Source organism: Ursus americanus, chromosome 3 (genome assembly GCF_024610735.1).
Source record: "Ursus americanus isolate L20-20 chromosome 3, mUrsAme1.1.p, whole genome shotgun sequence".
In the NCBI taxonomy this organism is placed as follows: Eukaryota; Metazoa; Chordata; class Mammalia; order Carnivora; family Ursidae; genus Ursus; species Ursus americanus.
Window position 1 is genome coordinate 83,412,111 of NC_142129.1, and position 15,488 is coordinate 83,427,598.

The 15,488-nt window shown below is 39.4% G+C and overlaps 1 protein-coding gene across 2 annotated transcripts in view; it reads right to left on the reverse strand.

Moving 5' to 3' along the window:
- Window positions 1-15,488, reverse strand: part of RELN (reelin) — a 482,353-nt gene that overhangs the window by 205,657 nt on the left and 261,208 nt on the right. For both annotated transcript variants that reach the window (XM_087861166.1, XM_087861167.1), the window contains exons 9-10: window positions 4,806-4,902; window positions 2,012-2,252 (exon numbers count right to left, since the gene is read on the reverse strand). In XM_087861166.1, coding sequence (XP_087717292.1) covers window positions 2,012-2,252; window positions 4,806-4,902 — 338 coding nt within the window. The remainder of the gene's footprint in view (window positions 1-2,011; window positions 2,253-4,805; window positions 4,903-15,488) is intronic.

The following is a 15,488-nucleotide window of genomic DNA, read 5'->3' on the forward strand; positions in this document are numbered from 1 at the left end:
CCTGGGTTTTCGTGGCTTCTTGCCAATGCTGAACAACATCGACAGAAATCCTACTTAATCAAGTGGTAGTGGGATAGGATGCGGGATATCCTTACAAAGGTTCTTCTCTACACCCATATGAAAGGAATCCACGGGCTCTCTTTAAAGGCACAAAGGTTTTAGAGTCTTTGTCAGAACGGATTTCCATAAGGTTTACTGGGTGTTTTCTCACAGTGAGCAAGGATGATGCCTGTTCCTAATGCCAGTCAATCGTGTGATTTCATCAACTTCGAGTAAAATGTCTAGCGCTTGATTTGCTAAGCAAGAAGTTACTGTGTCAGGCGAGTTCCTGTGTTGAAGGGTTCTAAGTAATTTGGAATCATTTTTCTAGAATTTGAAAACATTATTAAAAGAAGGAGAGCATCTTAGCTGTTTATGTCCTACTTGCTGCTACTTTTGTGATTTCACCTCCCCTGAGTTGCACATTGTACCAGTGAGTCACATTTAAAAAAATTCTCTAAGCTGTATTTGCACTTGATTTTCATATCTTGGAAACTTGAGAGGGTCCAGTTGAGGGTCTAACGGCATTCTTTATATTGCCTAGGCACAATTTCTTCTTCCACACCCTCTCTCTGGGCAGGCAAGCCCATGACTTCAATGTTCATTCAAAAGGCTGATAATTGCTAAACTTCCTCTGAGTTCCTGATCGCTTTATCTAACCTCCCACCAAATATTTCTTCTTGCCTGTCCCCAGGATTATCAAAATCAATATGTCCACAATGTATAGCATGGTGACTATAGTTAATCATACCATATTGCATATTTGAAAGCTGCTAAGAGAGTAGATCCTAAAGGTTCTCATCACAGAAGAAAATTTTGTAAAAATGTGAGGTGATGGATATTAACAAAACTTACTGAGATGATCATTTTGCCATATATGCAAATATTAAATCATTAAATGGCACACCTGAAGCTAATATTAAACATCAAGTACACCTCAATTAAAGAAAAGATCAACATGTCCAGAGTGAATCAACTTCTGTGAGCCTGCTTCTCCTTCCATGTTCCTTGTTTCCATGAATGGCACTGCCGTCCACCCAGCTGCCCAAATCTTGTCCTCACCACCTGTTATTCCCTCATCATCTCAGTTGGTCCTGAATCTTCTCCATCCCCTCTCCTAAAAAATCTCTCAAATCCCTCCACATTCTCCCCTAAGTCTGACCAACATGGTCCCCCTACCTGCACTTTCTCCCTTCTGGCCCATTCTCTATCCTCGAAGGTATATTTAAAAAATCAAATATGATTGTCATACGTATTTGGAGCAATTCAGTGACTCCCTATCACCTTCAGGCTAAAATTCAAGCTCCATAGCAGCTTGCAACATCTTCAAGGTTTTGTCACCGGCCATATCTCCACATTTAACTATCATAAGTCTCAACTCAAAATCTGTTAGACAACAGATTGAACGTCGAACATTGTCTAAGACCTTTGCCTTGTGCTCTCGTGATCCAGTCTTTATGGATATGATTTCTGATTCTAGAAACACTATTCTTCCCACCTGGCCAACTCCAAATTACCTTTTGGTCTCTGCGTAGATTCCCAATCTGGAGCACCTTCGTAATCCCTTGAGACTGGATTCGGTATTGTCTATCGTGCTTCCGGAGCTCTAAACTTTCCCAGCAAGTCATAGAAATTGTGCTGTTTGTATTTGCGTGTTGACACGTCTAACTACACCCACGAAGTTGACAGCCACGTGAAGGGAAGAAACATATCTGCCTTTTTGTGGTCATATTCCCTAGGTTCAGCCCAGGACACAGCACAGTGGGTCCTCGAAGTTACTTATTAAATGGACGAATAAGTGAATATTTTTTGTACCAATGACACCCCATCCTTAAAAGAGAAGGTAACACAAATAAGAATATTATTTATTCCTTTACTAGTGGATTTGGTAAGCTTAGTTGTATTTGTCTGGTCTGGTTGATTAAGCTTTAGGTTTTAGAGGGAAGGAGAAGAAACAAAAAAGAGCTCAAACCTTAACTGTAGCTCCTGGGAAAAAAAGCCAGTTGCCCGTGTCTACTGGATCAAGACTGTCTTCTAAAATGACTTGTCTGTGAGCTGAGTTGATGATCAGGATGTTATCCAAGGCCCAGCAGGCTTCATACACTTCGCCTACATGGAGACTTTCCTGCTTCCACTGAAACTGGACGTTCTCGCCTTTGGCGTCTTGAGGAAGGTAGAGGATATGGATGATGGCGCTGACGTTGGAAGGGGCTCTGGAACATAGGGTGAGATAGGAATTGGTGCCATATAATAAATGAACGATAAAGTTCAACAGTATCCATTTTTTCTTTCTTGTAGATCAATTTTGTTTTTTAATTAAGATTGTAGTTTCATTAGCTTAACATGATATGGACTGCAGATTAAATACTCAGAATCCTATAGCTCTTAAATCTTTTGTTCCTATTAAGTGATGACAGTTTAAACATTAAATGTCTTTGAGAGCTCTTCTTTTAACACAAAGCAAACACTGAGTATACTCAAGTAAGCCAGTAAAGGAATAATCAAAGAGAAAATAGCACACACTTCATGGTTCCTGCAAAAAATCAGTGTTTCCAGCACGGTTTTTTGCATGTGGTAGACACTCAATCACGAAAAACTCAAATAATCTCATGGTTGATTTTATTTGATGCTAAAAAGAAAAAATAGAAAAACTATAAAATTTTCTTAATTTTGATTCTTTCCTTGAAATTGTGTATCTATGAGAAACCACTACTGCATGCTATTTCATAATCCATGTTGAAAATAGTTATTTTATTTCTAGTAACCAGATACATTTTTGTTTTCTCTATATCAATGTGAGATTTGCCATGAAAATTAAATGCTCTGTATAATTCTTCACAACTTGATGCAGATCAATCTTTAAAAGCTTGATATAATTTAACATAATTTTTATAGTATGTCTGTTAGAATCCAGGCCCTTCTGCTATATGATAAAGTATTTTTATTAAATATTTTATTCTACCAAAGTAGAAACCTGCTATAGTAAAAATGATTGCTTTAGCTAAGATTAAAAGTGGTACTAAAATGCAAACTAGTAGTACCCTGGGCTTACTATAAATCAGTTTTGAAAGGACCACAGAAAAGACATATTTTTCACTCACCAATGAAGCACATATATATCCAAAGAATTGTCAGTGTAGGTTATAGATGGTGTACCTTATCTTTAGGGGTAATCAATTGCCTTTTCTTTTAAAATATTTCACAATGACTATGTTTTTAGCTTCAAAAAAGAATTTAAACCAATGAAAATAATATATTTTAGTTTTAGGAGGTGACTGAAAATATGTTCACTCTGATCACTACTGGTAAGGATAATTGCATTAATGAGCATGATAGCTTGGAGCACGGTCTAAAATTAAAAGTCTCATTTAGTGAAAAATCAAATTGAGTCAGCTAAGTGTGATCTTCATATGTTATAATTTAATGTGTACCTTCACTATTTGTCATATCAAAAATATGTGGCTGTTTTCTAGCAAGAAATGTCTACCACAATTTACCTAAACTATGATACATCACTATTGGATAAAGAAAAATGGAGGTAGGGATACAATTTTCAATATGCTGCCTTGTTTACAGCCATTTATATAAATAAGTATTTAATATAAATGCATTTTCATAATAACTACTAGAAATTAGGAAGAAGAGCAAAATGCTGTTATAAGATTGACACAGCATGACAGTGCTTGGCTTATACCTGGTCCTTATGGATTATATGGCATCCTGCCTCAGAGATAGACAGTCTATTAAAATCCGTGAGGTAGAATCACTTTTCTCAGTTTCTGGTTGGAGTAGACCTTGGACATGTGACAGTTTTTTAAATTTGAAATGCGACTGGAAACTTTGGGCAGATTGGTTTAGCTTTAAAGACTAAGAACCTAATATTTACTCTTCTTCCCTAAGTAAGTCACAATTCTTTCAATAGGGAAATACGGTAAGGAAATTAGCATGTGAAGAAAGAAAACGACAAAACTGATGGAAAATGTTCTACTTGGGTTATATGAATTTAAGAACTAAACCAATCAGATTAACTACTTTATAAAAGTCCAAGCCAGTTCTTTCCTCTAAATATCTTACCAGACCTGAAATTAGGCATCCATTTAATTGTTTTATGATTTAAAGTGTGCAGAAGGAGTAAATATCATTTGAGTTTTGCTAATTTAACCACATTTTTTTCAACTTGAGTGAGCTTCCTCTTTAAGCGTCCTACCTCATTTCCTTACAGAGGGATTTTTTTTTAAATAAAGAAAATGTAATAAAATGACTACAAGTTGCATCACAATTATGATAATAGAATTTTAGAACCTGCCTTTGGGAGGTTGGAAGGGAAATAACAGAACTAAAAATTAGATGCAAAAGCCCCAGGGGCTATGAACCCATTACCAACCCAGACCGGAAGGAATTTACGCCGTAATCTCATATACTCCTAGGCCTCTGAGGCAGCCCAGAGCCAAGCCACCTAGAGAGCGGAGTGATGGCACTTTGTGGAGGATTCCATCCTAAACGTATTCCCCCAAATGTGCTTCCACCAAAAATGGTTTGTTAGAGCTACTACTAACCGTGGGAAATTCTGAGTGGAAAATGACACTTTTACAATACTTCTTCAAATAGGGCAGGGAGTAATATGTGCAGGCATGCAATTCAGTGTCATTAACAACCAGAGTACTTTTGACCATGAAGAATAAAGTCAGTGGTAGAATGAAGGCAAATGGGGAACTAGAAATCCACTTACGTCAGGACTTATGAAACTACCTGAAATGATAACAAACCTAATTCTCTCAAGCTGAATCCAGTCTGCGGTGTTGTTCTTGGCGTAGGACACGATGATGCTGGGGTCTGAGTAACTGAAGCGACAGGAACCTGAGCCTGTAAAAAGCAGTCACATGGTTCAAAGTTAAAGAACAGTATAATTGCGTATTATCTGTCCTCCTAAATGGGAGACAGTTTTGTAACCATTTGTATATTTATTTAACTGCTTCCCCATGCTTCCAACTACGCTGACATTTCTTTGATTCCGATTTGGTTACCGGTTCTGAGAAATACTATTGGATAAATAACTTTAGGGATCAGGAAAAAGGCAAGAAAACTTTAGATTTCTTGAGAGATACACAACTAAACTAAGCTAAGTTATAAAATAAACACTTAGTTCCATGCCAAGAAATATCTAAATGTTCTAGAATGATTCATCATGCCATTATGGTTCTTGAAAGTTAGTATTAATTAACAGCAATCGCATTAAATGGTATATAAGTCATTAAATTGAACGAGGACTAAAAGCACTGTTCTTCTTCTGTGTGTGTGTTATTTAAATGATAGAGAGCATGTGAGTAACTAAATACTGTAAAGAAAATTCAACTACCAAATGAATGAGAACTATTAGATATGACTGATATTATTCTACTAGAGCCCAACATGAAAGATTTAAAAGAAAGACATTATGTCCCATTGTGAACATTTGGTGATTATTTCTCACTCTGATTTCCCATATTGGAAATATGACCAAGGAAAGTTTTAAAACTCGGACAAGGATTTGTTTCTACGCATTCAATGAATTCAGGTAATAAAACATGGCATGACTATCATTTCAAAGATCTCCTCAGAATACCCCAAACAGCCATGAAGCATATGCCAGAAGTAACTGAATAGCAGGATTTTTTCCTACTATATTAAAAACAAATGAACCAACAGAAAAAGAAATAGTGCAATTTATGTTTAACTTTCACCCATCTGCTAGAGGACTTGGTTTCAGCAAATGGCATCTGTTGACGGTTTTTACATTTGCAGCTCTCAGGAGTTCCAAGCTTTAATAGACTCATTTATTGTATTTCAGTGGTGTTTAGTACAACACCCGTTAGTCTGCAATCGCCAAAGCTGGCAGTGTGCTAAAGGCCAAAAGGCAACTTTCCCAGATTTATCCTCACAGCCAAAACATGGGTGCAAAAAGTATAAAAGAAAGGATATTCGAAGGACACTCCCCAGCAACCCTAATCTCACATACAAACCCACCTTGTGCCATTTTGATCATTGCTAAATTTTACCTTTCATAAGCAGCTGCTTAAAATAAATATCGAGCCGCGAGGCTGGAACTGGAAGGGGCCAGGATTATGGGGGACAAACCTCAGTACAAACAAGAATAAGGACTGGCAGACAATCTGTTTATTTTAAAACAGAGTTCGAACCAGCCTAAAGCATTTCAATGGTATTTATGTGCCTCCTTTGCGTTGCATACACCATAAGCTCTTAAAAGCAAATGTATAATGTGAATCCCTGAAAAAGGAACAGGTAGAACAAATGATGACCAAAAAAGTTCCTTACAGAACGCAATTCCTTGCAAATTGCTTACAAGTTAGGAGAGGGCAGCTGATCAATATCAGAACACAAACGTATCCAAATACGACCTTGATGACAAATATGACTTCTCTCCTATTTCCTTATGCTACCATCTCAGTGTTGCGAAATTCAGTTTATTATGCACCCGTAAAACACGAAGGCACCTGGCAGGTGACTCGCTTTTCCTCAGCCACTTAGTCATGAAATTCTCGCATATCTAAAATAATATCTTTATGAATACATCTTCTCTGCAGCATTGTCAATAGACCCTCATTAGCTCGGGCCAGGACTCCGCAAGAGGGATTAGTGAGCCTGCCTGTCTCCAGCCTCACGCCTCCTTCTCTGAACACATTGTTGCCAGTGCGCTTCCTACAAGTAAACCGACTCACGTTCCCTTCCTGCTTAGAATCCTTCAACAATTCCTCAGTACTTTCAGGAGAAGGCTGCATTTGCACCTGCAGTGGGACCAAGATGCACAGTTCCTAGACCACATGTGTACCCCGCAAACACATCTAGCCCAGGGTCATTATAAAGGGTTTCCATGTGCAAAGATGGTCAAAAAGGGAAAGGGACTCCGACACGGGGATGGACACCTGGATACCAGGATCAGAGTGTGGGGAATGAGTGCCGGTCCAAGGAGAAGCACTAACCGCCCATGCCAAGAGAACTGAAGAAGGAGGGCGGGAACTGGAAGAAGCACCCCCAAGAGAACCCGTCAGCTTGGGCTATCTGCCTCACTCTGAGGCCACCCCTACCAAACTCCCATTCCAAACGGTACCAGTCCCATGAGTAAACTCTTCCCCACTCCCACTCAGAAGGTAGGTGTTCCACATATATTGGATACAACTTTTCTTCACATAAACCCTTCTGGATTGCAACCCCCTGGCACCTAGACTTCAGCCAGCAGAGCAAGATTTTCCTTGCCCAGACTTACAATGGTTACTTGAGCCTGTGTGGGATGAGGGGAGAACAGAGTTAATCAGTGTCCATGTGCCCAGGTGGCTAATGCCTACTCCCCAATTCCCTGCCCCCCTTTGCTGTGGTGCAGGCTGTCACAGACCTCAAAGCACCTTTTACGAAGTAAGGAGGCAGTAATAACCAGGTGCCACCTGCAACAGGTACCTCTTTCCCCTCTGAAGTCAAGGATCCAATGTCATCCTTCTTCACCCTAAAGTAGCAAATTTGCAAGGAGTTGTAAAGAACTGCTGAAGGAGGGACGATAATTCAGGATCACGGTTATACAAGTATGTTCTGATAGCCATTGATGTAACTGGTCTAAAAATCCAAACACTTCCTTTGGTTCGTGATGGGCAAATGAGGAAAGGCCATCTATTTTCATTTCTGCCCACGGCAAGGGTACCTAAAAGTGATTGAGGGTTCCTAAAGTTTTGTATTCATAAATAAAATCGGTGAAATTTTAGGATTTATTGAGGATCCCAATCCAGCAGTCTAAGAAATCTGGCTTTCATGTAGAGCTACACATAAAAGGTTACTGAAATACCTACGGTGTGAGGGAGGACAGGGTATTTAGTGTTAAAGGCACTTCATTAATATTCTTCCAGTTGGTCTTTGTTGCCAATTCTTGATTTTAAACTGACAAATAAATTGATAGATGATAAAGATAAACCTACAGTTATTTACGGTAACTGTCACTGACATTATTACTGGTTATTTAGTGAACCCACAGTGTACAATGATGGATATTTTAACGAAAAACATTTCTAGTCTATTATTGTCTTATAGCTTGTCCTATGGATTAAGAAATACATGCATTGCAATGTAAACACAAGCCATCTTTACTGCTCTGCTACAGCAGATTTCTACATAATGCCCTGCAACTACCTTGCAACAAAACAACCCTTCACTAATGATGTCCTGAATTTGTGCTACCAAATTTGTGCCCGTGAGTTTGTGCTCTTTTAATAACTTGCGGTGTATTATCAAGTTAATATAAAAATACTGGATTATTTTTTTAATTTTTCAGAATTTTAACGTCACTTGTAAGTCTGAGTTCATTCTTACTAGGTTAAGAATACAATACACACAGTTAAGAAAAACAGAAACACAGACATTGATGCCCTCAACTTGTCCGCAAATCTGCCTGTATCATAGTCTCCATCCGTCATACCAGTGTTTTCTGTTGTAGCGGATGAAGTGTTTCTGTTCTAATCAATGTGAACTTCCTCATATGGTCTAGATCCCACCTCCTCTTGCTCCTTATAATTTCCCCTTTCTTTTTCCTGAATCATCCATCTCTCCCCATGAGTTTCCCGGATCATTCCTGTCATCATACAAATATCACAGAAACATACAAAGCATCTCCCATCCTAAAAACAAACCACTTTCTTGATGTCACCCCTCTTTCTTCTCCTTCTATTTTTGTTCCCCTGTACAGCAAAGCTCCTCAAAAGCATTATCCAGTGATTGACACATCTTCACATCCTCTTCTCTCCCCACACCCCACGCCCCCACCCTTCGCAAAGGCTCCTGCTCTCAAGCGCTACCCCGAAATTCACTGTGGGTGGGGGCGGGGGGTCCATGTTGCCAAATCAACAGATCCCAAATTCAAGTTACTTGACTTCTCAGCAGGATTTGTCACAATCTCTGCCTTCTCCCCTTGGCTTCCAACACCTTCTCGATTTCCTTCCCCTTCACTGGCTGCTGATTCTCAGTCTCCTTCATTTTCCATTTCCTTCTTGACCTCAAACTGTTTTAGGCCTTTTTCTTCTCTGACCTACGCCGCCTCCCTTGATGATCTTTCCCACTTTCAAGGCTTTAAATAACATCTCCAACAGGTAATACCCAGGATTATACCTTCCATGAGGTTCACACTTGCAGATCCAAACTGCTATTTATCATCCCTAATGAACGTCTCAAACTCACTATGTCAAAATTGGAAGTACCGGTTTTCTGCGTCCCCAAAAGCTACTAGTCTTTTCATTTCAAATGAAACCACCCCACAGGCTCAAATAAACAAATGAACAAAAACACCTAGGCATCATCGTTGGTTCCCCCCTTTCCCTCACGTCCCATTTCAGCCCATCAGACTGTGCTGGGAGTTCTGCCTCCAAAATATTGTTCAGGTTATGTCCCTTTCAACTGCTACCGCCTCAGTCAAGTCATGAGCATATCTTGGTGATTTTCTTGTTCCCCCTTTTATCCTCCTGTCATCCATTATCTTCACACCCATGGGGGAGGGCATCTTTTAAAAACAGGAGTCTTCTAAAATGTTTTAACAATGATTCTGTTCCCCGCTTAAAACCATCTCAAAGCTTCTCAGCACCCTAGGAACAAAAGGGTGAGCTCCTCACCCTGATATACAAAATCCTTCATGATCTGCTGTACCAATGATGCTTGGTACACAGTAGGAGCTCAATAAACTCTGATCTTAGACTACCTTGTACCACTCTTCCTCTCGTTTACTATGTTCCAGCCATCAACTGCTCTGGACTTTCTTTCTCTTCCCTGAACACTCCATCATCCTAGGGCTTCTGCCCTCCTTCTCTCTGCCTGAAACTACACTTATTATGTCAATTTCCTCACACCCTATTCTCTCCTCATTCCATTCATATCTTTCCCCACTGACTCTTCCCTACCTGGGTCCCTCTTCTCCCTCAGGCATCGGTGCAAATATCACCTCCTCAGAGAACCCTTCCCTGAGTACTCAATCTAGAGAAGTCTATCCCAATCACCAATCATCCTCCGTCTTATCACTCAGCTTTGTATTATTCATAGTACTCTCAGTATTTACATTTATTGTGTTTATTTAATTGTTTACTTGCTCACTGTCCACATCCTGTTAGGATGCAAGCTCCATCAGAGTTGGAACTGTGTCTGTCCTGCCCATTACTTATGTCCCTAGTCCCCACAACAATGCTTGTTATAAGCAGGAGCTCAATAAACTCTGGCTGGATCATGAATAAGTTTGCCATAATTTATTTACTTCAAATTCTCCATTTCTTCATTTTTACTGAGGTATGTTTCTACTAAAAAAGAGAACTACAGGGGCGCCTGGGTAGCTCAGCTGGTTAAACATCTGCCTTTGGCTCAGATCATGATTCCAGGGTCCTGGGATCCAGCCCCACATCCAGCCCCCTGCTCAATGGGGAGCCTGTTTCTCCCTCTCCCTCATTTTGCTGCTCCCCCTGCTTGTGTGCGCACTCTTTCTCTGTCAAATAAATAAAATCTTTTTTAAAAAGGGAAGTACAACAATAGATGAGACTTAAGGACTTTTGACCTGACTTCAAGAGTCAAAGTGCAAAGACATCGGACAGCCATGCTTTAGGATACCGGGATGCTTATTTCCTCACCACAGATTAACTCTGGTACTGTTGTATGGTCACCCAGGTAATAATTCCCCCATATAAATTAGAAGATGCCCCAAGAGGACTTAACTGGTTCTATAATCCAGTCTGCTTTCGGAATAAAAATATCAGAGACAAATTACATGAGTAATTATGGTCCATTTTTGTCAGTCAGATAAAGTACTGTGAAGAATAATGATAGCCAGATGAGTTATTTTGCTTATTAGTAAAGCCTTATTATAATGGCCCAGCATAATTGAAAATAAGCAATTTGCAAAGTCATACAAGGTAGTCATCAGCCGTGTAGAGTATCATTCCCAAGGCATGAATTCTGACCTCTCCATCAGGAATCAGTTTCTACTGCATGAGAAAGTTTCTCAAATGCAGTATCTCCTTGATTGTGACATCATCTTGTATTTTTAAGTTGACACTTTTTGTTTCTGTTAGAATATTTGAATAGTTAACACACTGTTTTGTTTTGTTTTTTTCAGAGAGAGCGTGTGGGGGAGGGACAGAGGGTGAGAAGAATCTTAAGCAGGCTCCAGGCCCAGTGTGAAGCCCAATGCGGGGCTCAGTACCACAGCTACCCTAACACACTGTTCTAAGGGGGAAAAAACCCACTTTTACGTTTAGGAACAAACTTAATACCATTGTAACCTTACAGAAAAATGTTACTCTTTTACGCAGTTTATTTATTTATTTAAGTAATCTCTACGTAGACCCAGCATGGGGCTTGAACTCACAACCCCAAAATCAGGAGTCACATGCTCTTCTAAGCCAGATACACACACTGAAAAATGTTACTCTTAATTGTAATGTTATAGATTAATGAGAGAATATTTGATGGCAGTTGCATGTTACTGTGTCATATAGGTTTTTTTTTAAAAAACATTTATTTTAGAGAAAGAGTGAGTAAGTTGGGGTGAAGGACAGGGGGAGAGAGAGAATCCTGAAGCAGACTCCCTGATGAGCACGGAGCCCAATGCAGGGCTTGATCTCACAACCCTGAGATCATGACGTGAGCTGAAACCAAGAGTTGGCCTCCCAACCGACTGAGCCACCCAGGTGCCCTGGTGTCATATAGGTTTAAACACATCTTACTTAATTTGTCTCATATGAGGGAAGTCTACATGATAATAAATTCAGTGATGGTAATCACTGCGAGTTCTATGTAATTTTTTTTTACTTTACTTTTTAGAGTGAAATTTCCTCTGACACAAGTTATCTTTCAGAGAGGAAAGTCTGCACAGGGGATAGGAGAGAATGGAGGAGGAGGGCTGCCAGGGTTGTGATCTGGGCTTGGACACTTCCTAGCTATGTGACTTTGGGCTACATGACCTTTGCTATGTGACCATGTCACTTAACTATCCTGTGCCCAGTTCCCATGTTTGTAAAATGTAAATAGTAATATTAACCTCTTCATAGAACTGATGCAAAGATTAAGGAGTTAAGACATGACACGTGCCTAGGAAACAGTTCTTGGCCCACACTATTTAACAGATTTCAGCTATGAGTCAATATTTTTTGTTTCACTTCACAAATTCATTTATCCTAGAAAAGGAACATGTTTCTGACCATACTGGTTAATAGGCTAAATATTAAATTGAATTACTGCTTATCAAAGAACTTACAGTCCATTTTTCCTATGGCTGCTTTTATTTTTGGGCTATTTCCAGGCTCTTCAGTGGAAATGCTATAAATTCAACACATAAATAAAATCTGAGACTAAAATGAATAAACTACTTGTTTGTTAGCATTACTGGTAATGTATTCATGGGTAAAAGAAGAGTCTACCTGATAAGCAAAAGAAAGTGCTCTGGGAAAAGGATAGCAAGACAAATCAGTATAAGCAGATCCATTTCATAAGATCCATTTAATTGCTGGAGTGGAGTTGAAAATTTGATTTTATAGTTCCTAGCATCCAAACAAAACAGAAAATCTGACAATAAAGAAAATAAGTTCTAATAACTCAAGAGAACAATAATGGTTGCTATGAATGGGTAGGTACCACTATGTGCAGGTCTACTTTACAAGGAAGGAAAGGAGGCAAAGAGAAGTTAGGAAATGTATTGGGGGGTAAGTGGGATTCAGAATTGGATAGACCAGAACCACACTTTTGACCACTTCACTGTAACTGCTTCTGGTAAACAAAAGCACACTTAAAAAAAAAAATGGTGCTACATTTTCACATGGTCACAACAGGCTGGGAGAGGTTTTCTGTACTGCGACTTCTACTCAGGCTTACGACTTGAGACCATAATGTCCTGTTCTTGGTACAGAGAAGAAAACCTAAAGGACTGAACCACCACCAGCCTAAATATCCTGCCAGTCACCAACTCTGCTTTCAGGTTTTACAATAGAAGATGAGTGAAACTGCATCCAGAAGAAATGGGTGGCTCAGTTGGTTAAGCACACAACTCTTTTTTTTTTTTTTAAGGATTTTATTTATTTATTGGACAGAGAGAGACACAGCAAGAGAGGGAACACCAGCAGGGGGAATGGGAGAGGGAGAGCAGGTTTCCTGCTGAGCAGGGAGCCCAATGCGGGGCTCGATCCCAGGACCCTGGGATCATGACCTGAGCTGAAGGCAGATGCTTAATGACTGAGCCACCAGGCACCCCTAAGCATCCAACTCTTGATTTCAGCTCAGTTCATGATCTCAGGGTCGTGAGATCGAGCTCTGTGTCGGCCCTGAGATCGAGCCCTGTGTCAGGCTCCATGCTCAGCACAGAGTTGGCTTGAGGTTTGCTCTTTCCCTCTCTCTCTGTTCCTCCCCCACATGTGTGTGCTCTCTCTCTCAAATAAATAAATAAATCTTAAAAAAAGAAAGAAAGAGAGGAAGGAAGGAAGGAAGGAAGGAAGGAAGGAAGGAAGGAAAGAAGGAAGGAACAAACATCATGTTTACTTGGACATCACTTTCTCTGCTGGTGCCCTGAAGATCCCTCTCCTTCCCTTGCCCCACAGCCAGCCACCCGAATCTCTAGACCCTTCTCCTGCATATTCATTAAATCAATACTTTCCTTTACCTTCACCACTACCTCTTTAGATCATCTCTCACCCCCAGACCAATGTGATAACCTTGTGACCAGGTTTTCAGAACAAACACAAAAGGTTAACCTTCTTCCAAAGAGTTTCTTTGTTGTTTGCTTTTAAATCTATAGAAAGGCCTTTCAAAGAGATTTCTTTTAAAAGGTGCGTTCCAAAAAAAGCAATATCCTAACGTTTCCCAATTTAGACTATTTCAATTATGTGAAAAGCATTCACCTGATATAATACTGCAATCAGGATTAAATGTAACATACCAGGTAATCCACATTTGTATTCTAATAAAAATTGTCATAATAACTTGTAAATCTGTTTCTGAAATAATCATTTACTGCAAAGAAACCATTAATATTTATAAGTGTCAAACAGTATCTATTACTTTTTAAAAGTAAAGGAATAAAAATAGCAAAACTTGTTTCTCTATGGTGGCCTCCTTCTACTGTTAGAGAGCTTCATCACTGTAATTCCAAGAAATACTTTATTGTAATCTTAGTCTGATCCATGAATCATCTTCCTCAATTTAAAATTACCACAGAAATTGGTATCAACTTCTACCCCTGGTTATATTTAAATAGTATACTACCTCTAGTATAATTCAGAAAAAAAGAGACAAGTAACTTTCCACTTTTGTTATATGGAGCCAGGCCAAGATGATTAATCTATCAATCAACCAATTAATCAATGAGTCAACCAATTATCAAAAGTATTTCTCATGTCAGAGATACATGTGAACTCAAAAACCTAGTTAACTTTCTTGTGATAAAGTCCCAGTTCTCTTGACTTCGGCTGTCATTCAGGAAAAAGTAGAAAACGCACACCCTTTGAGCAACCTTTCCCACATAAGATGTAAAATATCATTTAGTGCTCACATTTACATAAGGCTTTTGTGGTGACACAATGGCACTCTGTGTGGCTCTTACATCGGCTGCTCCTTCTACCAAGCTAACTCTCTTACACAATTCGGGCCTCTGCTCGATGGTTACACCCTTAAAAGTCTTCTCCTAGCCACCTCCAATAAAGGCTACCCCTCGCTTGCTGACCCCTGATGTGTTTCCTTCATTGCATTTATTACTCACTGACATATTCATTCCTTCAATGGTTGCCTCCCCATCAGAATGTCAGCTCTACCTGGGCAAAGATTTTGTCTTGAAAATCCCATCTCCCCAGTGCCTTGAGAGCTGCTTCACATGGATGAGGACCTCAGTGAACAGCTGTTGAAAAAGTGAATGAAAGGGTGCCTGGGTGGCTCACTCAATGAAGCATCTGACTTTTGATTTCAACTCAGGTCGTGATCTCAGGGTCATGAAATCGAGTCCCACATTGGGCTCCACACTGGGCATGGAGCCTGCTTAAGATTTTCTTTCTCCCTCTGCCCCTCCTTGCCCCTCTCCCCACCCCAGCTCTCTCTCTCAAATAAATAAATAAAATCTTAAAAAAAAGAAAATAAAAAGTGAATGAAATAAATCTAGGAGTCAGTTAAACTCTAGGAAGAAAGTCTTTTTGAAATACAATGATACCATTATTATTAACTCTTTTAAAAATTCTTATTTAAATATTTAATTTTTCCTTGCTTTCTCTTCCATTGTGATTTATTAAAAATTTTATTAAAGTATAATTAACATACAGTGTTACACTAGTTTTAGGCATACAATATAACGACTCAACAGTTGTATACATTACTCAGTGCTCATCACACTAAGTGTAGTTTTATTATTATCTCTTTTGTACACTTCTCAGCAGATTAAGGAGATAGGGTTGCCTTATAACCTCAGT